Raw genomic sequence first — 27,003 nt, 5'->3', positions numbered from 1 at the left:
AAAATAGTGATGCTTTCGACAACTGAGTTACACTCAAGTAGCTCCTACGACAAGAAAGAAACTTGTAAATCACTGGGGTGATTATCTCTGCCTATCTTCATATATCTTTTCAAATTCCTGGCCTGAGAACTTTTCCAGCATTTTGTGTTCTAATTTTGTGCATCACTTCATAAATGCTTACAGATATCTGCAACTAGACTTTGTCCTGGCTAAAGAATAATGTGTGGCATGCAAAATAATTACGGGAAACTGAAAACAAATATGAAAGAGGAGTTGAGTCAAACAAAGCTGGGACAAAAAACCTGTTCAATATAACCATTGAATTAGTCTCCATATTTCTGTCTTCCCCTTCTCCCTAAAGTGACTAAATGATTTGATAAAACAATAATTAATATCATTAAAATGCACTGGGAATTAAAGTCTTAGGAAGTGAAGGGAACCTGATGAGAATCATATAATGTAAGTAATGAAATTAAAATGGCATGGAGGAATATAACACATACAAGTTGTCTATATTTTATTAAATTACATGAATATTTAAAGTGCATATAATTAGAATAATAGATTGCTTACAGTACATCAACACCAAGAGATAGAATCTAAAGCACTACTTAAAAAGTAATGCTCAAATAGCAGAACACCATATTCAGTGAAATAAAATATAGCATTTTATGCTGTACATAAACAGGTTAAAGTACTGCTATTAACACATCTTTATATCTATCTGTTCCTCAATGACCTTTATTCCATAGGCAGCCTGGTGCTCACTGCTGTTTCATCGAGCAATTTAACTAAAGCATTCTGTTTTTTCTTTCATGTAATTTGCACTGGAATCCCAAACAATTCCTGAAGTCTAACTTCAAATCTCTCTGCTTCACCTTCTTACCATTCCCATTCACCAGTTCTAATATCTTCACTGTTCAAAAATTTTCCTCTTTATGGTCCAAAATGTCTATCCTTAGCATAAGGCCCAGTTTCATCCACTTCAGCATGATGTGAAGAAGAATATAAATGAGGAGCAGGAGTAGATTGTTTTTCCCCTTGAGTCTGCTGCAGTATACAATATGGTTATACACATGGCTGATCTGACTACTCCAAATGCTCATCTGGCCCCATTGATCATCACGACAAGCCAGGCTTCAACCTTCCCGACCTTTTCTTTATCATGGTGGTGTGGAGATTCCCACCAAACCACACCATGCACTTCCCAACATCCAAATCCACATACCTATCTAAGTCCTCCTGGTCCTTTCCTCCGTCACCAGCCTTTATTATTCCATCATGCTTCTTCTTCAGGCCACCTTTTTTTTCTAAATCTTTTCATTCAGAAATACTGGCTGACATAGTCTGAGTCTTCATTTGCAATGGGGAGGGATATATCTGAAAATTCTCCCACCTACTCCTTTTATGTATCTGTCTGCCTCTTACATTTTAGTTCTTCTAAAAGGGTTCACAGCTGAAAAGGTAACAGACGGAATATTGCTCGGCTCTGAACGAGGAGGCCTCTGGTCAGAAATCCAGGACCACTCCCAAACATCGGGAACAAGTCACATTTCCCAAAAGAGTTCTGGGATCAGGGGAGCAGCAGGATTCCAATTAACAGGGATTATTGCTCATTATCACCCTCATTAACATTTATTCTCCCCTTATTAACATGCAACTTCTCCGATGGAATCTAGCTGGCAATAATTCCCAACATGAAAGGCTAAGCATCTGACACATGGCAGGCAAAAGTGAGGATTGCAGATGCTGGAAACCAGATTCTAGATCAGAGTGGTGCTGGAAAAGCACAGCAGGTCAGGCAGCATCCGAGGAGCAGGAAAATTGACGTTTCGGGCAAAAGCCCTTCATCAGGAATAGAGGCAGGAAGCCTCCAGGGTAGAGAGATAAATGGGGGTTGGGGCTGGGAAGAAGGTTGCAAAGAGTACAATAGGTGAATGGGGGTAGGGATGAAGGCGATAGGTCAGAGAGGAGGGTAGAGCAGATAGGTGGGAAGGGAGATTGTCAGGTAGGGCAAGTCATGAGGATAGGGCTGAGCTGGAAGGTTGGAACTGGGGTAAGGTGGGGGGAGGGGAAATGAAGAAACTGGTGAAGTCCACATTGATGCCCTGGGTTGAAGTGTTCCAAGGCAGAAGATCAGGTGTTCTTCCTCCGGGCGTCTGGTGGTGAGGGAGCAGCGGTGAAGGAGGCCCAGGACCTCCATGTCCTCGGCAGAGTGGGAGGGGGAGTTGAAAGTTGGGCCACCAGGGCGGTGGGGTTGATTGGTGTGGGTGTCCCGGAGATGTTCCTTAAAGTGCTCTGCGAGGAGGCGTCCAGTCTCCCCAATGTAGAGGAGACTACATCGGGAGCAGCAGATGCAATAAATGACATTGGTGGATGTGCAGGTGAAACTTTGATGGATGTGGAAGGCTCCTTTGGGGCCTTGGATAATGGTGAGGGAGGAGGTGTGGGCGCAGGTTTTGCAATTCCTGCGGTGGCAAGGGAAGATGCCAGGATGGAAGGGTGGTTTGTTGGGGGTGTGGACCTGACCAGGTAGTCATGGAGGGAACAGTCTTTGCGGAAGGCAGAAAGGGGTGGGGAGGGAATTATATCTCTGGTGGTGGGGTCTGTTTGGAGATGGCAGAAATGTCGGCGGATGATGCGGTTAATACAAGGGTTGGTAGAGTGGAAAGTGAGGACCGGGGGGTTTGAGGGCAGAGGGGGGGATGTTGATGAGATGCGTTGGAGGGTATCTTCAACCACATGAAAAGGGAAATTGCAATCTCTAAAGAAGGAGGCCATCTGGTGTGTTCTGTGGTGGAACTGGTCTTCCTGGGAGCAGATAAGGTGGAGGCGGAGGAATTGGGAATACGGGAAGGCATTTTTGCAGGAGGTAAGGTGGGAAGAGATGTAGTCCAGGTAGCTGTGGGAGTCGGTGGGTTTGTAAAAAATGTCAGTGTCAAGTCGATCGTCATTAATGGAGATGGAGAGGTCCAGGAAGGGGAGGGTGTGTCAGAGATGGTCCAGGTGAATTTAAGGTTGGAGTGGAATGTGTTGGTGAAGTTGATGAACTGCTCAACCTCCTCACGGGAGCACGAGTTGGCACCGATGCAGTCATCAATGTAGCGGAGGAAGAGGTGGGGAGTGGTGCCGGTGTAATTACGGAAAATGGACTGTTCTACATAGCCAACAAAGAGACAGGCATAGCTGGGGCCCATACATGTGCCCATGGCTACCCCTTTGTTCTGGAGGAAGTGGGACGATTCGAAGGAGAAATTGTTAAGGGTGAGGACCAGTTCGACCAAACGAATGAGAGTGTCGGTGGAAGGGTACCGTTGGAGATGTCGGGAGAGGAAGAAATGGAGGGCTTGGAGGCCCTGTTCATGGTGGATGGAGGTGTAGAGGGATTGGATATCCATGGTGAAGATGAGGGGTTGGGGGCCGGGGAAACGCAAGTCTTGGAGGAGGTGGAGGGCGTGGGTGGTGTCTCAAACGTTTGTGGGGCGTTTCTGGACTGGGGGGATAGGACAGTATCGAGGTAGGTAGAGATGAGTTCGCTGGGGCAGGAGCAGGCCGAGACAATGGGTCAGTCGGGGTGGTCAGGCTTGTGGATCTTGGGAAGGAGGTAGAATCGGACAGTGCGGGGTTCCCAGACTATGAGGTTGGAAGCTGTGGGTGGGAGATCTCCTGAGGTGATGAGGTTCTGTATGGTCTTGGAGATGATGGTTTGGTGATGGGGGTTGAGGTCATGGTCGAGGTGGCGTAGGGAGGAGGTGTCTTCGAGTTGGCGTCTGGCTTCAACAGTGTAGAGGTCAGTGCGCCAAACTACCACTGCACCCCCTTTATCTGCTGGCTTGATGGTGAGGTCAGGATTGGAGCAGAGGGAATAGAGGGCTGTGCATTGTGAGGGTGAGAGGTTGGAGTGGGGGAGGGGGGTGGACAGTTTGAGGCGGTTAATGTCTCAGTGGCAGTTGGAAATGAAGAGGTCGAGGGCGGGTAATAGGCCAGCATGGGGTATCCAGGTGGATGGAGTGTGTTGGAGGTGAGTGAAGGGGTCCTTGGAAGGTGGGCGGGAGTCCTGATTGTAAAAGTAAGCTCGGAGGTGGAGGCAGCGGAAGAAGTGCTCAACGTCACGATGTGTATTAAATTCATTGATGCGTGGACAGAAGGGGATAAAGGTAAGGCCTTTGCTGAGGACTGATCGTTCATCCTCAGTGACGGGGAGGTCCTGGGGGGATGGTGAAAATTCAGCAGGGCTGAGAACTAGGATCTGGCATGGGTGTGGAGCTGGGAGTGGGGGCAGAGCCTGTAACTGGAGTGGGTGTAGTGGTAGAGGAAATAGGGGTGTAGTCATGAGCAGGGGTGATGTTCCCCTCAGGGATCTGGGAGGTGGGGATGGTGACAGTGGGATCTGTGGCGGGGGGTCAGCAGAATGCAGGTGAGTGACGTTGGTTGGGGAGGAAGTGGTGGTGAACACTTGTGACGTCAGCGATGATGTGGGGGGGGCGGAAGTGATGTCACGTGTGGTGCATGAGGAATCGTGAGGGGCGGAAATGGCTGCAGATGTGCCCATGATGGGGGCGGAAGTGATGTCAGGGATCACCGTGGGGATGGTAGCTGTACCAGCCACATGGCTAATGGCATCCGAGCAGTTCCAGAGACCAGGGGAATCTTCTGGAATGTTTGAGGAGTGCTGGTTATTAAGGTGGTGTATAAAAGTTTGTTGTACTTACAGTTTTTGATGTTTGAGATGATGTTGAAATACTGTTTGTTGAGAGTATGAATTCTTCTTAGAATAAAGTACAGAAGGGTCCTTTGCAGTTATAAGAGAGTGTGGCCCTCAGCTAAGGCAGGGCTGACTGTAGAGAGGTTAGGTGCCAGCACATGGTTGCGAGTATGGAGCGGAAGATCTGGAAGATGAACTGTTTCTGGTGGTTTTGAATCTGTAGTCAGTACTGTTTGTCCTGTTCGGTTCCGAACTGCGCTGGGTTGAATGTAGTCCGGAGTCCATGTGGGATCAGTTGGTTACGGAGGCAGGCATTGAGAAAGCAGATGTGGCTGTGGTAGCGGGTCTGTTTCAGTACATGGTTGAAGAGCTTCAGGGCAGAGGACATGACCTGGGAGTTGCAGTGAGAGAGAGACTCACTGAGGTTCTTGTGGAGAGAGGAGGAGAACTTCTTCAAGGTAGGCATCCTTGCGAGAGGATTCGCAGTAAGGTTAAAAATCAACTAGGCGGAAGTGACTACCGCAGATGCTGGAAACCAGAGTTTAGATCAGAGTGGTGCTGAAAAAGCACAGCAGGCCAGGCAGCAGGGCTACCTGATGAAGGGCTTTTGCCCGAAATGTCGATTTTCCTGCTCCTCGGATGCTGCCTGACCTGCTGTGCTTTTCCAGCATCTGACACATCGCAGCCTTTTGACACTTTTATTGCATATCTCCAACTGACAGTATGCATCTGCCCTATCATGCTGCAATGTGGAGTACACCAGCACTTTTCACTGTAATGTCGCTGCAAGGACAGTTTGTGTATGCAGGGCCGCAGCCAGCTCACAGATTGGACCAGGTTATCTCTCAAGTTTACACAATCCTTGGCCTCACACCTTGCACCAACCTGGATGTCTTCAGCATCTCCATCTAGCCCTGCCTTGCCTTTCAGCACAAGCACAGAGCCAAGCTGATTCCCATGTCGTCAGCAGTCACCAGTCCAGGGAGTCGATATGTTGCTGCATGTTACCATGCTGCCCCAGTGCTGTACATGAACCTGGTGCCAGCAGCGCTCACGGCCGTCAAACTTCCAAATGGTTCTGAATGTGCTTCCAATAAATGACCCTGTCTCAAAGTTGATGGAGTTACATCAAAGGAGACACCCTTCAGTAAGGATGTGTTGGCATTCTAAGCCAAGGACAGCCTCCAATATCAATCCAGAGGCTTATGCACACTCAGGAGGTGCTTGAAGTGGACAAGGTCAGAACACTTTCCTCATAGAGGATGAAGGACCGAATGTCAGGCACCCCACCACCAGGTTCACTCTTTCTGCCCCATTAGGGGTTAGTTTCTCTTGGACTGAGAGAAAGGGGGAGTTTGAATGAGGTGAAGGTGGGTGGCACAGCTGTTGGTGTTGGTGCAGGGAGGGGAAAGTTGGTGAGGTTCCCAAGTGAGAGAGTAGGCAGTGTAGAGGGCATGCATGATTGGTAGTCTGGGGGTGTTTGGGGTGGTAGAGTGAGTGGTGTTGCATTCAATTGTGAGTTCACTTCATCTGCCATAACCTCTCAGACCCTCTCCATGACATGGTGTGCCTATATTATGCAAATCTGGAGCAGGGCCAGCACTTGTCCAGATGCACAGCAATCTTTAAAAGGTGGCACCAAGGATGCTGATCTATTCCATAATAACCCAGCAGTGGTAGAAACAGGCTAATCAGACAAGAGGGATACCTGGGGGCATTGTGGGAAGTTATTGGAACGAGTTTGTAAAGATCACGTGAGAAAAACTGTTTGGCCATGCAGAAAGAAACCTTCCATGAAATTCAACAAAAATATGGGTAAGATTCATCCCAATATGTCTGGAGTTCCCACAGATGCTAACCTACTCAGTGTTTCCAGCATATTATGATTTTTGTTTCACGTTTACACAAGATTCTGGCCATCAGTGAAAGGCGCTTACATTTTATGTTTATGTATCACTTCTGATTTATATTCATAGTTGGCTCAAAATGTCATTGCTCTATTTATTGGCAAGAGTCCAAGTTCTTTCTTCTGCTCCCACATCGTTTGGTCCTGTTTGTGATTTTCTGCTGTGTTTCACATCTGAATGCTGATAAACTCATCACAGTACAATGTATGACAGGTAGGTTTCCGTAAGGACTTATCTTGGTGACTATTGAACTGTGCGTTAGTGTTCTACTGTCGCACCTCTAGCCCTGAATTTGGCAAAAGACTCTTTTTTAAATCTGTTTTATCCATGACAAGTTCCTTTCATGTAATGGCTGAGATTCTGACAAGCTGACAGAGGCCTGTCCACTCATCAGAGAACAGCAGGGAAGCTCATTCAGTTCCATGGGGAAGGCCTGATGATATGAAGTGCATTTCAGGCACTGAAATGGTCACTACCCCCCAGAGCTGGATCCCTTATTCAGACACAGGGTGACTGATTACACAATGTCCCCATCACCCCACTACACTGCAGTAGGATCAGGGATAATGAATGTAACTTGGGTCATTAACTTGGGGTGGCACAGTGGTTAGCACTGCTGCCTCACAGCGCCAGAGACTCAGGTTCAATTCCCACCTCAGGCAATCCACATTTTTGTGGAGTTTGCACATTCTCCCCGTGTCTGCGTGGGTTTCCTCCGGGTGCTCCGGTTTCCTTTCACAGTCCAAAAATGTGCAGGTCAGGTGAATTGGCCATGCTAAATTGCCCATAGTGTTAGGTGAAGGGGTAAATGTAGGGGAATGGGTATAGGTGGGTTGCGCTTCAGCAAGGCAGCATGGACTTGTTGGGCCAAAAGGCCTGTTTCCACACTGTAAGTAATCTAAAAAAAAATTAATGAACCTAATTGTTATCCTGCCACTGGAGATCTTGTATCAGCCCCTCCCATCCTCAAGAGAATTTTGTTACTGCAGGAGACTGGTACAATGCTTCTTCCCACACTGTGGTGAGCAGAGCCTCTGTGTTACCCATCACCCCACTAGATTGCAGTAGGGCTACAATGGGCTACATTAAATCCAATCAAATGGGTGTTTTCTGGGTGATGGAGTGAAGGGATGAGATTCTTTTCATGTAGCCAACGCAGCCATTGTTTGCACTCCGCACATAGTCAATAAATGACCAAACTGTCACTGCTTTAATTTATGCACAATCAGCAAAAAAAAAGAAATCATTTTGATTTTAGATGCATTTAATTACAAGTTTACATTTCTTTATGGTGCTTCAGCTCAGATACAATATTCCTCATATTTGTCACTGTAGAAAATGGATGACAGAAGTCTGGAAAACTTGTACTAAGTAATTATTTTTAAATTATGATTTAATAAGTTCATCTTCAAGTGAACAATTCTATTTCAAACACATACCTTGTTTAGCCAGATTTATGCAAATACCACGCTAGCTTTCAATAATATATGCTGGAAGTTTGCATCAAACTGGATCTATGATATAAATTTTTAAGAATACACTGATTATAAAGCAAGGTTGGCAATGAGCTGTCTGCAGTCTTGACAGAGCAATGGTACACCAGTTCGGTGGAGCTAATTTTGCAATGTTTGGTCGATGTGAGGAATAAACATAACAAAATAAATCCTCTGATGGAGCAGTTTTTCTCAATAATACGGAAATGTAATGATCAAAACAAAGATTATACAGGTTGCAATTTGCTTATTATTGCAGGCTGTCTTTAGGAAATTGATGTGATAATATTTCATCTTTCATTAACGGAAGCGGTGACATTTTCGAGATTTATAAAGTCATGTGGCCAAAGATACGGTGAATAGTCAAGGTCTTTTACCCAGGGGAAACTAGAGAGCATAGATTTAGGGTGAGAGGGGAAAAATTTAAAAAGGATCCAAGGGGGTACCACTTTCACACAGAGGATGGCATATTATGGAATAAGCCACAGAGGAAGTAGGGTAGGGGACAAGTACAATTACAACATTTAAAAGACATTTGGACGTACGTTGATCAGAAAGGTTTAGAGGAATGTGGACCAAACACAGGCAAATGGAACTACTTTAGTTTAAGAAACCTGGTTGGCATAGACAAGTTGAGTTGAAGGACCTGTTTCTGTGCTGTATGACTCTATGATTCTATGACTCTATAAGTGCTTTAAATGAGAAGTTATACTCCTCTAATTTTTAGTGCATTTGTAGGAACATGACTCTACTCATCAACCATACACTTCTTTGAAGTGGATAGTTTTGGTTCCTGGATAGTAGGAGACAGCAGCAACAACAACATGGATTTGTTTGAATTAACGCACAAATCAGATTTAAGGCAGTTTTCTAAACAGTTGTCAGAGAAGATATGGAATGCTTATTCAATATACATAGATTTCTACAATCCTTACACAGAAACAAACGTGGTAAGTTAAAGTCTCAGTTGATTTGTGGATTGCTCGTGGAGACAGATCATTCATCATTGTAACCATCCAGCAGGAAACCAAAATATAGAACCAGATGTTAGACAATGTGATGAAAGTTATACCTCCTCATTATAGTAGTAAGTATATTTAATAAGAGGTGAAATTAAAAATATCATGAATTTCAACACTAAAGGTAGCTATGATCACAGTTTTCGACCGCTGGTACAAATGAAGTTCTAATGATTTTTGGACTCACTTGTGGTTGTAGCACAGATGGTTCAATTTTTCAATGTAAGTCCTCCTTCCTAAGTTATTATGTTAGTCATTGGAATAGCTTAGCCTTTACCACAATTGGTGAGAAAACATAAGAATGGAAGAAACATGGACAACATTAGAACAGACTGCACATTAAACTCCTCCATCATTCAAAACAATCATGAATGATCACTATTGTGTTCTGTGCTATGTCTCACTGTCAGTATGCTAGTACATCTTAAAGACACATGCTCATGATACCATCACTGCATCACAGCATGTAAATTGAGGGTAGAAAGATCTCACACTCCATCTTGTTGTGGATCACTTGAAGCACGAAATTCTATTAGAAGCAGACTCCTCTGTTTTAACATAATAGCTTAATATTGGCTCAGACAATTTTGTACCAGTGGGATATAATGTTTGTAGGTAATAGTTGTAATAAATGTCTGCTGGCTTCATCAGTAAAACAAAACCAACACCTAGGTTCTTATGTTACGAGAGATAACGTTAGCATTGCTGCATCAGGTAAAATTCACTGTTGCAGACAAACTTTAATCAAACACCAGCATCAACTCCAGGTTCCTCCTTATCGCTTATCTCTTGATTCCTTCAGCCCCAAAGTTTATCTTTATCAGCCTTGATGGTATCATGAGCATGTGTCATTAGCTCAGCTTCCTTATCTCTTGCGATAGGGAGCTCAAAGGATTTAAACCCTTTTGAGTGAAGACATTTCTTTTTTCCTCAGTCACAAATGGCTGATCCCTTGTCTTGAGACAAGGTACTTGGCTCTCTATCCATGGGAAACAGCCTCTCAACATTATAGTGAGCCGCCAAAGAATCTTCAATGTTCCAATAAGATCAACACTGATTCTTCGAGACTTATAAAAATGAAGGTCCATCCGAATCATTTTCTCCAAATAGAGCTCACTCATCCCAGATTCAAACTAATGTAAAGAACAACATTTAAAAGGTTGCAGTTTGTCACCAAAGAGAAATTTGAGGTAGAGACTAAAAATCATAGTAATGATTTAAATGGTATGTTGGAGATATTGAGCAAGTGTTTGCCCTGCTGTTGGAGGCTTGCCAACTTGTAAAGGTAAGTCAACTTGTCTAGAACCAGATAGGTGTGCAAGCTACCAACAAGACGAAGCTGTCATCGAGTTCTTTGACACTTGACTTGTACTTAACTCCATCTTTGTTTATCTGAATTGTTTCTACAAATCTGAGAATAAAATTAATTAATCTGTATCACCTCAAGGATTTGTGTCTCAGTTAGTAAAGAGTTATGGTAAGTTTTGCTTTAAGACTTAATCATAAGACTGACATGGTGACTTAGAAAATTTAATCTATTTTAATTGAGAAATCCAAGTGAAAAGGTGAAGCACGACCCCGCAAAGGCAAGAAAGCATAAAAGAACAAGTAAATCAGGGGAATAATGATTCAATAACACAAAACATGGACTGGAAAGATCTCCATTCAGCATCTTCAGTAGTGGTGGAGTCCAACATAATAATGCAAAAGACAAGACTGAGGTGTTTATAAGCACCTTCAGTCACAAATGCTAAGTAAATGATTCATCTCAGCTTTGTCCTGAATGACTACTATATCCAAAAGACCACCAATCTTTCAGCATTTATACTTTTAGCCACTCCTTTTTTTTAGTAGAGTTGCAGTGCTGGCACCTACCTGTCAAGAATCAATCAGGATCCAGAGGGCTGGATCTTACAGTGCACTGTGGTACCTACAGCCCCAGCTAAAGAGTGAAGATGAAGCTCACACACTGTTTCCGCCTGCTCCACTGCAATATAATGCTGACAGTAGCATTAATTAGCAAAGTTTGAGGCTTCTGCTACTATCCTGGGCTAATACTCTCCCTTCAGATTGCTGCAACCTAATCTGATGCTCAACAGCTCAGTATTGCCAGCTGTGCCAGGCTTTAAAATGTGGTTATGGCTGAGACTACAGGCAATCCTGAGGAAGAGAAGGCCTTGGAGCCAGGACTCCGAAATAAGTCCAGAGTGTTAGCAGGACAAGGCTGGCTGGTCCTGATCAGAAGGCAGCTGAGGATCATGAAGGGTCAGATTGGAGATGCCAGGTAGCAAGGCAAGGAGGAAAGGATAACCTTGGGAAAAAGCATCCCTAAATTTGCCAAGGGATTCCATCAAGATTGGAAAGCAGTCAGCTACCCACTTGGTACAGATTCTCCTCCCCCTCCTACCGCAGACCCTTTGCTAAAGAGGGACTGTAATTTTGAACTTTTAAGTTATTTCTATATTTTTCTATTTTGTACCGAAGATTTTGTACCTAGGTACCTTTGTACCTAAGATGGCACCAGGAATGGCAACTTTATATATTTTTCACCGTACTCCTGTAATTCTAGTTCTAATCCCCTCACCGGTATGGGTAAAATAGTCATGGGAGTGTGATGAGTACCTAGGTACCTTTGTACCTAAGATGGCACCAGGAATGGCAACTTTATATATTTTTCACCGTACTCCTGTACTTCTGTACTTGATTACATGTAGCAATAAAACCTAATTCTAGTTCTAATCCCCTCACCGGTATGGGTAAAATAGTCATGGGAGTGTGATGAGGTCCATCGGTGGATATGAATTGTGGCCAGCTGCTCAATATATGCACCACTATGCCATCAGATTTGAAACAGATCATTCTGGGTGGGTAGATGGAAGGCAGGCATTTTATGAAGCCCTGCCTTCAAATCTATTAGCAGTGTAACGCGCAGCCCTATGATTCCCGACCACACACTAATCCCATTAGGTGAAACCTACTGAGATTGCTTTCTAAGGCCAAATGCAAACAGTACTCAAAGTGGCACTCAGTCACAGGCGTGGTCCCAGAGGACTGAAGAATAGCCAACATTATTATTTTGTTTAAAAAAGAAAACAGAAATAATCCAGACATTACAGGCTGGTGAGCCTTATGTCAGTGGTAAGGAAATTATTGCAGAAGACTCTGAGGCATAGGATTTAATCACATTTGGAAAAATATGGGCTTATTAGGGATATAAGCAGCTTTGCTTTTTGTGGGAAGGCTGTGTCTCATGTCAGGCTGGTAAAAGGTAAAGTCACATGGCATCATAGTGAGCTGGTAACAGAACTGGGCGAAAGTGAGGACTGCAGATGCTGGAGATCAGAGTCAAGATTAGACTGGTGCTAGAAAAGCACAGCAGGTCAGAAATGAAGGGCTTTTGCCCAAAATGTCAATTTTCTTGCTCCTTGGATGCTGCCTGACCTACTGGTAACAGAACTGGCTTAGTCTGAGAAGGTAGAGAGTAGAGAGTAGCAGTGGAATGGTGTTTTTCTGACTGGTGATCTGTGACCAGCAGCATTTCGCATGGATCAGTGCTGGGATCCCTGTTGTTTGCAAAAGTATAAACACTATGCAGGAGATTGTGGGTTTCCTAATTAGTAAGTTTGCGAATGGCACAAAGATTGAGGGAGCTACATATAGTGAGGAGGATAACAGCTGGATATAGATAGGCTGGAGATTTGGGCAAAGAAATAGTAGATGGTGTTTAATCTGGACAAATGCAAGCTGATGTATTTTGGAAGATCAAATGTAGGAGGGAAGTATACAGTAAATGCCAGAACCTTAATAACATCAATATACAGATGGATCTAGTTGTACAAGTCCATTGTTTCCTGAAAGTGACAATACAAATGGCTTGCCTCCATCGGTTGGGACATAAAGTATAAAAATTAGCAAGTCATGTTGCAGCTGTATAGTAACTTTAGTTAGGCCACATCTGGAATATGGTAGAAACCTGCATATTATTAAACTGAGATTTGCAGTTATTGAGGATGGTAACAAGCACTGATCGCTATTAAGAAGCCTCTTACCACTCCATGGCAAGAATCTCACCTTGACATCCAGAACTCTATTGGAAAATGCAACAGGTTGCTTCCAAACAAACAAATAATGCTAGAGAAACTCAGCAGGTCTGTCAGCATTTGCGGTGAGAGAAACAGAGTTAATGCTTTGATTCAGGTATGACTGTCCTTTAGAACCTCTTCAGAATTTCAGATTTCCAGTGGTATTTTGTCTCTATTCAAGTTGCTCACAATGTTATGAAAAATGTCTTTGAACACCTCATGTGATTTGTCCAGACTTCACGTCATTTAAAACTGTATAAAATTTCAGTCTTTGCATTGAGATGCAGATAAGCAATCATAATATAACAAGGTCTCACTGCGAAAACCAGCTAAGGCTCACAATAAAAAGACACAGGCATGCTGCCTGTCCTGTCCCATCCACCTGAATTTGGCTCCTGATTAAAGTCAAAACTCTTATTAATTTTTTCTTGTGTGATTAAATATTTCCTCTTTTGTTGAGTTTATATCTACTCAATATTTCTAATTTATTGTTCCACCTCAGAACACTTCAACCCCAGGGCATCAATGTGGACTTCAACAGTTTCCTCATTTCCCTTTCCCGGCTTTTGCCCGAAACGTCGATTTTACTGCTCTTCGGATGCTGCCTGAACTGCTGTGCTTTTCCAGCACCACTAATCCAGAATATATTTCCATAGGCACCATCTATTGTCCTGTTGTCCACATGTAAGTCCATTCCTCAGGAAAGACCTTGAAAATGAATGATAGCAGGTACATTTGGTTGCATCACAGTTGAGACTGCCCTAATTATTGTGTATTGCACTGTGTAATTACTCATCGTGAAAACTCACAGCTATTACTGAATTAACTTTGTTTGTACCTCCCTGGCAGACAGGTCAATTTCAAACAGTCCGCAGGTACCTTGGATGAGAACGCTACCACTGTCACAGACTTCATCACACGTATGGGAGGATTGCATACTGAGGAAACCCTGGATGAATCAGGACATACAGAACCTGATAAAAACCAGGTGTGAGGCCTTCAGATCAGGAGATCCACTCAAATATAAGGAATCCAAGTATGACCTTAGCAGAGCCATTAAGACAGCCAAGGACCAATATCGATCCAAACTAAACAACCAGACAGACACCCAGCAACTGAATGACATCACAGGTTCTAAAATCAGACAGTGCAATATAGCATACAATGACACATCTCTCCCAGATCGTCTCAATGCCTTCTATGCTCACTTTGAGCAGAATTTCGGTGAAAAAGTAACACCAATTCTGATAAGTCCTGACGAACCTATCCCAACAGTCACTGCATCAGAGGTCAGATCAATTTTCCTTCAGGTGAATCCAAGGAAAGTGATGGGAGCAGACCGAGTACCAGGTTGTGTACTCAAAGCACGCGGAGACCAACTTGCAGGGGTCTTCTTGGGCATCTTCAACCTCTCCTTGCAGCAGGCCACTGTCCCTGCCTGTTTCAAATGGGCCAACATCATCCCTGTGACTAGATTAGATTAGATTAGATTGCTTACAGTGTGGTAACAGGCCCTTTGGCCCAACAAGTCCACACCGACCCGCTGAAGCGCAACCCACCCAGACCCATTCCCCTACATTTACCCCTGCACCTAACACTATGGGCAATTTAGCATGGCCAATTCACCTAACCTGCACATTTTTGGATTGTGGGAGGAAACCCACGCAGACACGGGGAGAATGCGCAAACTCCACACAGTCAGTCGCCTGAGGCAGGAATTGAACCCGGGTCTCTGGCGCTGTGAGGCAGCAGCGCTAACCACTGTGCCACCGTGCCGCCCCTTTTACAGTGCAGAAGCTGGCCATTCTGCCCATCATGACCACACTGACTATCCAAATAGCATCCCATCCATGCTATCCCAGTAACTCTGCATTCCTCATGGCTAATCTACCTAGCTTGACATCCCTGGACACTGTGGGGCAATTTAGCATGGCCAATCCACTCAATATGCACTTCTTTGGACTGTGAGAGGAAACCAGAGCATCTACAGGAAACCCTCGCAGACTTGGGGAGAATGTGCAAACTCCATACAGACAGTAGCGTAAGGCTGGATTGAACTTGGGTCCCTGGTGCTGTAAGGCAGCAGTGCTAACCACTGAGCCACTGTGACTAAGAAGGCTCATGCAGCATGTCTCAATGACTACCACCCAGTGACCCTAACTTTGGTGGTCATGAAGTGCTTTGAAAGGCTGCTCATGGCATTAATCAACTCCAGGCTCCCCACTACTCTTGAACCACTCCAATTTGCCTATCGGACCAACAGATCCACATCAGATGCCATAACACTTGCCCTTCACTCCTCCCTAGAACATCTTGACACAAGAAGAGTTATGTAAGAATCCTACTCATTGACTGCAGTTCAGCCTTCAACACTATTATTCCCTTGAGACTGATTATTAAACTTAGTCATCTTAGATTGAGCCCCACTCTCTGCAACTGGATCCTCAGTTTCCTGACCCACAGGTCACAGTCAGTGAAGATTGGGGACAATATTTCATCCTCACTAATACTCAATACTGGAGCCCCCCCAGGGGTGCATCTTCAGCCGCCTACTGTACTCGCTGTATACCCATGACTGTGTCGCCAAATACCAGACAAGTTCACTGATGACATCACCATAGTCAGTTGAATCTCAGATGGCAATGAAACAGACTACAGACGGGAGGTGGAAGACCTGGAAAAATGGTGCACTGAGAACAACCTAGCTCTCAATGCCGCCGAAACCAAGGAACTCATTATTGATTTCAGTGGGATGTTATTCATGCCCCTCTCCCATTAACAGCACAGAGGTGGAACAAGTAGAGAGTGTCAAGCTCCTGGAAGTGGTCATCAACAACAAGCTTTCTTGGACTCTTCATGTGGATGCACTGGTTACAAAGATCCAACAACATCTCTTCTTCCTCAGATAGCTGAGGAAAAATGGCATGACAGCGAATACCCTTGCCAACTTTTATAGGTGCACCATCGAGAGCATTCTGTTTGGATGTATCACTGCCTGGCATGATAAGTGTACCATTCAAGACTGTTACAGAGAGTGGTGAACTCGGCCCGGACAAGCACAAAGGCCAACCTCCCATCTATAGAATCCATCTACCAGGCCCACTGTCAAGGAAAGGCTGCCAGCATTCTCAAAGATCCATCCCACCCTGGCAATGTTTTTCTACAACCTCTACCATCAGGGAGAAGGTACAGAAGCCTGAACACATGCACCAGCCGGTTTTGAAACAGTTTCTACCCTCCTTTTGTTAGAATACCGAATAGTCTCACAAACTCTTGGCATTTGCCTGTACCTGCATTTTTGTTTTGTCACTATTTACCTATTATTTACTTACCTATACTACTTAACTCTGTGATCTGCTTTCATTGCTCGCAAAATAAAGTTTTTCACTGTGCCTCAGTACACATGACAATAAATTCACTTCAATTCAATAATATAATAAAATATTCCAAAGCTCCACATAGAATCAGTAAAAAGTGAAATTTAACACTTGACAAGATAATAGGGCAGGTGATCAAAGTGTGGTCAAAGAGATTTGTTTAAATGTCTGGAGGCTACAGAAGAAAGTTTGCAATGTTACATCTTTGCTGGTTTACTGAGAAATGAATGAGCTGAGAAATGACTGTTCTCAACTTTAACGTACAAACTTGATGCATTTGCGTAACGTCCACCTGTCCTATATTTTAGGAGAATCAGTAACTCACTTAAGATCAAACAATTACCATATGGGGATTACCAAATGGATTGGAGCATTCATGAAGGCAGCTCAACACCACCTTCTCAAGGGCAACTAGGGATGAGCAATAAATGCCCACTCAGTGACTCCCATATCCCATCCAAGAATAAAAAAAAGTCTTAAAATAGCAGCTAGAAGAACGTCATACAAACATATTCAGCTCAATCTATTGATTGCATCAGCTAGACTTTTGTGCGTTTGGGTGAGAAAAGCTATTTTAAAATTGACTGATTTTTTTAAACAAGCTCTATTAATTATATAATTTCTCTAAATTATTAGTATTTTGAACTAGTCTAACCAATAGAAAAGGATACAGTCAGTGAAAAAATAAACAAATATGATGTCACAAAGCCAGAGCAGAGAATCATTCCTTTGTCATTTACCAGGTTTTCTTTGTATATTCCCAGAGCCGAGTAAATGAGAATTGAGAGCAAGGAGGACAGGACAAATGAGACTGCAGTTCGTTTACCTGTGAGTAATCACAAAAACATAAAATTAAACAGAAATAGGTCACAAAAATTAATTTGAAGTACAAAATTATGACCATAAAGTAAATCACAGGTTTTATCATTGTGATAAAGCAAATATTAGTAGAATTACAATTAGAATTAGCTTTATTTCACATGTACCCAAATGAGTACAGCGAAACCTTTACAAGTTGCCACTCACGCACCATCTCAAGTAGATAGGTACATAGGAACAGATTCGTAAGAACAATTTCTTAGGAAAACAAAATCAGAAAAATAAAGAAATAAAAAGCCCAGTATTACAGATTATAGGAATAAATTAGAAAAGTTATTAAATAGTTCAAAATGACTGTCTTTCCAATCCAGTCCATGCCACCACCTAGTCTTTAGTCTGCACTGGGCCTTGACTCCAGACCATGCTGGGCTTCCCCTCAAGGCTCTCGAGGCTGGGAGACCATTCTGGAATCATCTCGAGGGAGAAAATCCACGCTGAGACCTAACGACCACCACATTGGGCTGCCAAGGGACTGCCAGGCCAAGCCACCAAGAGACTATTATGCTGTGCCAGGAAATCGCCACACCAGGTTGGGAGACAGGACACTGTGCCAAGAGACCACCATGCCAGGCAATGAGACAGCCACACCAGGCCAGGAGACAGCCATGCCAGGCTGGAAGATAGCCACAATGGGGCGGGAGACAGCCACGGCAGGCTGACAGGCCACTATGCTGAGCAGATTGATTGCCACACTGGACTGAGAGATCACCTCACTGGGTCTGCATTGAGACCAAGAGTCCAACTCTGTGCTGAGGCCAAGAGTTCAGGGCCTCGCCAGAAGAAAGAAGGAAATAAAATACAAAAAGAAAAAAGAGAGGGAAAGAGAAAAGCATCTGGAGCAAATGAACTCCAGCTGAGGAGCCCTACTATGCCACCCTCCTGGAAGAAAGAATAGTGGCAACAGCATCCATCTTCTGTTAAAGTATTGACTCAGAATATTAATATCCAAATATTACATTCCCCTGTTAATAATCTACATTCAACATTGGAGTTTTGATGATTTTTAACTTATCTTATTGATATTGTGATAAGGCAAAGTGGGAACAATATACAATGCTCCAAGCTGTTTGGAATTAGGAATCCTGAGTTCACTCTGTCTGACATGTTCTAATGCACATTTAAAAATGGCTCATTTCTATCTAAAGTCAGTCATAACATAAACCAGATATAAACATTGTAACCAGCTTACTGAAGAAATGAACAGTTCTATTATTCAAGCTATTTTGAAAGGGTTTGAAATCCCCACAGTACAATAAAGTAGGCTTCCAGATTTCTTTTCAATCTTACCACTGGCAAGCTGTAGGGAATATATGTGTTCTTAAGTTGTGCCACTTCCCATATGTTCCAGCTTTGTTCAGAGCGAATAGGGCAACCTGCATATTTCCGTATGCCTAAGCTACATCTGCACTGCCGTAAAGAGGTGATTAATCAGTTCAGGTATAAGGGAGATAATGAGCCTCTTGAGTCGAACACAGCAATCAGTGCACTGGGTCCAAAGGTATCATTTATTTGATGATGTGAATCACAGAAATGAACACAGACCAGCATATTTACCTTTCACCATGTCAACAGTAAAATAAAACAAAGGGTGGTATTACCCCTTTTCTAAAGTATAGGGAAGAGTGTATTAATCAGTGACTAACTCACCATACCCACTGCTGAGAAAACTTATTAAATTGCTTGCCAATCAGCTCAATATACGCTGAAAGTCAAGCTTCACTGAGTTTCTCCATGAATTGTGGGCTTGGACACTGGCCAGCAGCTCCCAGCCTATCAGAAGCTTGCAGTTTCTGGATCCTAATGTCTTCTAGTCGAGGCCTATTCCACAGTGGTGAGAAAGTAATTACCTTTTATATTCTTCTCAAATGATGGTAGTCGTGGGTAGTGTCTGCTCAGGGGTCAGAAACAAAGGTAGAGGTGAGGCTTTTTGAGACCAACCCTTTGCCCCCTCAACTACATGTCTACAATTGCCCAGCTTGGCATAATTGGAGGTCTTTCCTCTAATCAGCAGGTAGGTTGCCTTGGTTTCCCTCCACAGTCAGGTGATTGGGGAGATGGCTGGCTGAGGCCCCAAAGTGGCCAGTAATTGACCACTTAAGTGTCTAAATTGGAATTGAGCAGGTCTTATGGGTCCTACTTGTCCATAACTTAATTGGTGAGGTGATGTGAAGTGGGTGAGGTCCTCTCCAAGATCAACCAGCCCAATTATTATCTTATCTCAATTCCTCTCTCACCACCTCCAGGGAGAGGGAAAAGGCACTCACGGTTCCCTTTTCATCAACAGAAAGGAGCAGAAGGGAGAATATAATATTCAAACTTATAGCTTAACTAAAAACAGAAATGCTGGAACCCCACAATTAATGACAGTTACAGAACAGAACACCTTTCTGTCTATTGTGTCTGCATAAATCCTCTGAATTAACATTTCAGTTTGTGCCACTTTCCTGTCTTCTCCCCATAATCCTGCACATTGTTCCTTTTCTAATAATAATCTAATTCACTTTAGAGAGCTTCAATTGAACCTGCCTCTACCATACAGTCAAGCAGTAATTCCAGACTGTAACCACTTGCTGCATGGAAATGTTTTTCCTCACATCTTGATTGCTTCTTTGCCAATTACTTTGAATCTATGCCCTGTTCGTCTGATATAATTTCTCCATCAGATTCATTCTCAGTCTTCTCTCTTCGAAGAAAAACAGTCCCAACTTCCCTAATCCATTTTAGTAACTGAAGTTCCTCCTCTCAGAAATCATTTGCATAAATATTTTCAACACTCCCTCTATTGCCTTCATATCGTTCCTACGTATAGCCCTCAGAACTGCACACAACAGCTGAGGCCAAATTTACACAAGATTAACATGATCACCTTGCTTTTATATTCCATGCTGCTATTAATAAAGGGGAGTATGGTATATATTTTATGAACCCACTCTCTCAACCAGTCCTGTCACCTGAAATGAACTTATGCAAATATATAGGAGAAAGTGAGGACTGCAGATGCTGGAGATCAGGGCTGAAAAATGTGTTGCTGGAAAAGCGCAGCAGGTCAGGCAGCATCCAAGGAGCAGGAGAATCGATGTTTCGGACATAAGCCCGTCTTCAGGAATTTTATGCAAATATATACCCAGCTCCCTCTGCTCCTAAAGACCTTTTAGAACTGTACTGTTTTTCATATTGTATCCATATACAATATAGATTGTATATGGATATACAATTAAATTTCATCTGCCACCTGTCTACACACTCCATCAATTTGCCTATATCCTTTTCAAATACTACACTACCCACCTCACAGTTCACATGCTTTCAAGTTATGTATCAACTGCAAGGTTTGAAATTGTACCTTGTCCACCAAGACCTAGGTGTCTTTTTTCTTCACATGAATCAGATGAATATCGTTTTGTGTTAACTTGCCATCCTGTTCATTTTTCACAGATGGCTGGTAAATGACCTTTCCAGTTATTCAATTATGAGAGGCTGTTACGACACGGCAGTGAACCCTTCTGTAAATTAAACCTAACACCCAGACAAGCTCACCTCGCCTTGTAATCTGATAAACTATGAGTGACAGAGAATTCCCAAATTCCACTATTTAAAGGAAATAATATCAATTTATTCCTTAACTATAAAAGTGAATATTAAACAAAAACTATTCACAGTTCTAAGCCCCTTTCTCTTAACTGCTTGTTACCTGTCTCCAACTATATAATAATGTACTGTTCCACTAAAAACATGTAGTAAGATTACATCAACTTAATTTCAAAACCATACAGCTGCTGTCACCTCTGGTGTCTTTATTGTTTCAGCTGAAAATCTCCCTGGGTCATCTTCTGTCTTTTAGTCATAGAGTCAGAGAGTCAGAGTCAAACAGATCCTTCGGTCCAACTTATCCATGCTAACCAGATATCCCAACCCAATCTAGTCCCACCTATCATCACCCGGCCCTCCAAACTTTTCCTATTCATATACCCATCCAGATGGCATTTAAACATACAATTGTACCAGCCTCCACCACTTCCTCTAGTAGCTCATTCCATACACATATCACCCTCTGCATGAAAATGTTGCCCCTTACGTCTCTTTTATATCTTTCCCCTCTCACCCTAAACCCATGCCCTCTAGTTCAGGACTCCCCCACCCCAGGGAAAAGACTTTGTCTATTTATCCTATCCACGCCCCTCATGATTTTATAAACCTCTATAAGGTCACCCTTCAGTTTCCAACACTCCAGGGAAAACAGCCCCAGCCTATTCAATCTCTCCCTTTAGCTCAAATCCTCCAATCCTGGCAACATCCTTGTAAATCTTTTCTGAACCCTTTCAAGTTTCACAATATCTTTCTGATAGGAAGGAGACCAGAATTGTATGCAATATTCCAAAAGTGGCCTAACCAATGTCCTGTACAGCCGCAACATAACCTCCTATACTCAAAACTCTTGCCAATACAAGAAAGCATACCAAGTGCCTTCTTCACTATCATATTTACCTCCAAATCCACTTTCAAGGAGCTATGAACCTGTATTCCAATGCCTCTTTGTTCAGTAACACTCCCCAGGACCCTACCATTAAGTATATAAGTCCTGCTAAGATTTGCTTTCTCAAAATGCAGCACTCACATTTATTTAAATTAAACTCCAACTGCCATTTCTCAGCCCATTGGCCCATCTGATCAATATCCCGTTGTAATATGAAATAATCTTCTTCACTGTCCACTACACATCCAATTTTGGTGTCACCTACAAACTTATTAGTTATACCTCTTATGCTCACATCCAAATAATTTATATAAATGATGAAAAGTAGAGGACCCAGCACCAATCGTTGTGACACTCCACTGGTCACAGGCCTCCAGTCTGAAAAACAACCCTCCATCACCACCCTTTGCTTTCTATCTTTGAGCCAGTTCTGTATCCAAATGGCTAGTTCTGGCTGTATTCCATGAGATCTAACCTTACTAACCAGTCTCCCATGTGGAACCTTGTCGAATGCCTTACTGAAATCCATAAGATCTCATCTACCGCTCTGCCCTCATCAATCATCTTTGTTACTTCTTCAAAAAACTCAATCAAGTTTGTGAGACATGATTTTCCATGCACAAAGCCACGTTGACTATCCCTAATCAGTCTTTGCCTTTCCAAATACATGTATATCCTGTCCCTCAGGATTCCTTCCAACAACTTGCTCACCACCGACGTCAGGCTCACTGGTCTATAGTTCCCTGGCTTGTCCTTACCACCCTTCTTAAACAGTGGCACCACATTAGCTAACCTCCAGTCTTCCAGTACCTTACCTGTGACTATCGATGATACAAATATCACAGCAAAGTTCCCTAGCTTCCCACAGAGTCCTGGGGTACACCTGATCAGGTCCTGGGGATTTATCCACCTTTATGTATTTCACGACATCCAGCACTTCCTCCTCTGTAACATGGACATTTTTCAAGATGTCACCATCTATTTTCCTACATTCTGTATCTTCCATGTCCTTTTCCACAGTAAACCCTGATGCAAAATATTTTCCCCCATCTCCTGCGACTCCACACCAAAGGCTGCCTTGCTGATCTTTGAGGGGCCCTATTCTCTCCCTAGTTACCATTTTGTCCTTAATGTATTTGTAAAATCCCTTTGGATTCTCCTTAACTCTATTTGCCAAAGTTATCTCATGTCCCCTTTTTGCCCTCCTGATTTCCCTCTGAAATCCTACTGCCTTTACACTCTTCTAAGGATTCATTCTGCAAAGGTGTTTCATATGAGAAAGGTACCTTTGATAGAAAGTGTTTTGAATGGCTGTCTTTCTCAATAGCAGTTACTCTGTCTGACTTACAAAATGCCTGCTTTTTTATACGGGGAGAAAGTGAGGTCTGCAGATGCTGGAGATCAAAGTTGAAACTTCATTGCTGGAACAGCACAGCAGGTCAGGAATTCCTGAAGAAGGGCCTGTGCCCGAAACGTCGAATCTCCTGTTCCCTGGATGCTGCCTGACCTGCTGTGCTGTTCCAGCAATAAAGTTTCAACACTGCTTTTTTATACCCCAAACATCAGATCGTCTCATTAGTTTGAGGTTGGTAAAAACAATAAATTCAAATTCAATTGGGTTTTAGTATCCTGGGATATAATTTAAACTGATTGATTAAATTTGAATTGTTGTCAAAACAGCAACCAACTCAGATATCTATTTCTCAGCAAAATGTACCTTTTTTTCAATTTTCCAGTACACACTGAGATTGTTAGCTTGTCATATGACACGTGCTTGTAAGCATTCAGTCTCTCTTAAAAGTACAGTACACGCCTTCAACATCATAACAAGGGTGTGAAAAAGAAGTGGCTTTGGCGTAGGATGGTCAAATGGGTGAACTAATGAAAACTGACTGAATCTTGTAATAATCACAGCATCCTGGATGTCTTGGACAGCAATCTATATGATCCAACACCCTCTTTACTTTTCTTCTGCCTCCTCCTCATTTTTTTCCTTCTCTTCCTCAGAATTTTCGAAAGTGGCTCTGTGTTTTGCACTTTATTAACATGCAGGACCAGTGAACAATTTGAACAACAAACAATTTATTACAAAGTGATTTTAGTTAAGAACTGATCTACTGCTGTTGCATAGGGCCCTGATGGGACCACACCTGGAGTAGAGTGTACAGTTTTGGCTTTTTTACAAAGGGATATACTTGTCTAGGAAGTGGTGCAATGAATATTCACTATACTAATTTCTGAGTTGAGGTGATTGCCCTATGACAATGGATTGAGTAGACTAGACTTGCATTTCTTAGAGACTACAAGAATGAACAGCAATCACAATAAAACATATAATATCCTTCAGAAACTTGACAGGGTAGAGAGACTGAAAGAATGGTATTCCAACCTTTAAAGTCTCGAACTAAGATTCAAATCTCTGAATAGAGATTGATCAGTTTGGACTGAAATGAAAAATCTCTACCATCAGAAGATCTGAATCTTTGGAGTTCTCGATACTGTAGGGTTCTGGATGCTCAAGTGTTCAGTATATTCATGACAGAGGTTGACACAGGTTTTTGGCTACTAAAGGAATGAAAGGTTATGAGGAATTTACAGAATGGTATCGCTGAAGTAAAAGATTAGACACAATCTTGTTGAGTGGCAAGCAAGCCTCCATCTGCTCCAATTATTAATATTCTTCTGTATTTCTCACAGACTCACACAGATTAGTTTTGCTTGATACTGTCATAAGATAATGTACATCTCACACAACTCAATTTAAAAAGCTTATCTTCTAGTGATCCAAGATTAAAGATGATATTTACTCTAAAGAGGGTCTGCTGTATTTCTATGGTTCACTTGTGCTATGGCAGTAAACCAGAATCATTCTAAAGCTATGTAGCACAGAACCGTTGGTTTATAACAGCAGAAAGGAGCATGAGAAAGGACTATGAAATTACTTTGTGTATTTCGCTTGTTGTATATTCCAACCTAATAACAGATGTATTTCTTTGAAATGCAACAAATACTTAGTGCTGAATTAAAGGTACAATGAATTTGTCTGCCAAAAGTTTTTTTCCCTTTGAAAACAAGAGTATTGTGTCACTCGAACACAATGGGCCAGAATTTACTACAGCTGGTTTCCTCCCATTGTCCTTCATCCTAACTTTTTAGTTAAAAATCTTTTTGCATCACAAATGGCTGGAAGATACAAGGCAATAGAATCTTGAGGAATAATAGACCCTACAGTCTATCTCTTCAACCACCAAGACGTAAGTACTGAGAGAAAGAGCAATGGTACAACAGCCTTGAACAAAGTCATACACAACATTCTCCATGATTGTCACAATGATGCAATATCCTTCCTCTTTCATCTTTCTGCAGCCTTTGATATAATTGACCACAAATCATTCTCTAATACTGTATGGCCCAGCTCTGTGTAACTGTCTTCTCCTTATTACCACTTATAGCTACTGGATCTTAGAAAGGACACGTGAATTCATCTTAGAATCTACACTTATTTCTTTTGTCACCTAAAATTCTGTACTCTTCTGTTTGTAATATTCAACCACAATTATAAAGATAGCTTTCTCATGCAAACAAACAACACTCAACTCTACCTGTTCACATACTCCCTGAATCCCTAGACCACTTACATATATCAACTGTTTTCTAGGCATCCAGTTTGGGTGGAATGTAGCTTCCTTAGTTTAACTTTGATAAGACTGGTAAATTACCATCTTTGGCTCAGCCAAAACCTCCAGAGCCTTACCATCAATTTCTTCCAATATCTCAGTCTGAGTGAAGCTGTTCATAATCTCAAAATCCTGTTCAGTTCTAAACTTAGGATCTAACTAAAATCCTCACTGTCACAAAGCACACCTATCTCCCTTTCAACAATATCAATAACTCCATTCCTATCACAGCCCATAGCCTGCTAATAAACACCTCCATCCCTGTATTCCTTTTATCCCTTGTACATCAAACTATTCTAAGGCTCTCATGACCGTTCTCCCATCCGCCAAAATCTGTAATTGTCAGTTGTGTAATAAACTTTGGTATGTATATCCAATTCAAAGGAGGGTGATCACTCAGTTGGCTAGACAGCTAGTGGTATAGATTAGGTTAATGCCAACAGCACAGAGTTTGATCCCCATGCTGACTGAGGGAGACTTATCTTCCTCCTTGCCTACACATCATAAAAAAAACTGCACTTCACCATAGTTCAGTGAACAATTGCCAAGGACCTGTCTTTGGTCAGAAAACCAAAGATGTGGGGATCTACCTTCTCACCTACCAATATATCCTTCTGCAGTGACATTAGCACCTTGCTTCCAATTGCCCCAGTTAAAAATTCTCTTCCTTTTATTTCAATGGGAAAAAGCACCCAGCCAGTTCACCAAGGTGCTGTAAATTCCAGCGGAGGAAAATTGCTTTTGCAATTCTATGATATATTTGAAACACTAATACACTGGAATTTTCAATATGATGTGAATGGCAAGTTATCTTTTTTATGACAAGCTTGCTACTACAGTTTTCAATTTTTCAGTCTCTAATTATGAGTCTGTTGACTCTTTTCTGTGTGTGCTATTAGCCAAGCCTCAGTGTAATTACACAGAGAAATAGAAATCAAACTGAGACGAAGCAAGCAATTTTGATAAAGACACTTGTAAATAGAGCTCCTGCATACATAGAGCCATGCATATCTCTGAAGTATCTCTTAAATAAAAGAAACAATATAAAACAATTAACAATGAGATAGAGATTAGAGTAAATTTGTTGGATCCAGGACCTCTCTTTTCTTTGCTGAAAGTTCCACCCATGCTGTGGGATTCATAGAGTTCGATCTTTAACACCTATTTATTCACTAGTGGATGGACAGTACAGATGTAGCTTCTGGAGTAATGGTGCTGGAAGAGCACAGCAGTTCAGGCAGCATCCGAGGAGCAGTAAAATCGACGTTTTGGGCAAAAGCCCTTCATCAGGAATAAAGGCAGAGAGCCTGAAGCGTGGAGAGATAAGCTAGAGGAGGGTGAGGGTGGGGAGAAAGTAGCATAGAGTACAATAGGTGAATGGGGGAGGAGA

General features: G+C 42.6%; 1 protein-coding gene across 1 annotated transcript in view; it reads right to left on the bottom strand.

The window, feature by feature from the left end:
• Nucleotides 1–27,003, bottom strand: part of LOC122560054 (keratinocyte-associated protein 2-like) — a 201,047-nt gene that overhangs the window by 139,695 nt on the left and 34,349 nt on the right. Inside the window, exon 2 of the mRNA XM_043710253.1 lies at nt 17,255–17,409. Within this exon, the coding sequence (XP_043566188.1) occupies nt 17,255–17,409 (155 nt within the window). The remainder of the gene's footprint in view (nt 1–17,254; nt 17,410–27,003) is intronic.

This window comes from Chiloscyllium plagiosum, chromosome 2 (genome assembly GCF_004010195.1).
Source record: "Chiloscyllium plagiosum isolate BGI_BamShark_2017 chromosome 2, ASM401019v2, whole genome shotgun sequence".
Classification (NCBI taxonomy): Eukaryota; Metazoa; Chordata; class Chondrichthyes; order Orectolobiformes; family Hemiscylliidae; genus Chiloscyllium; species Chiloscyllium plagiosum.
This window is presented reverse-complemented; position numbering and strand designations above follow the sequence as displayed.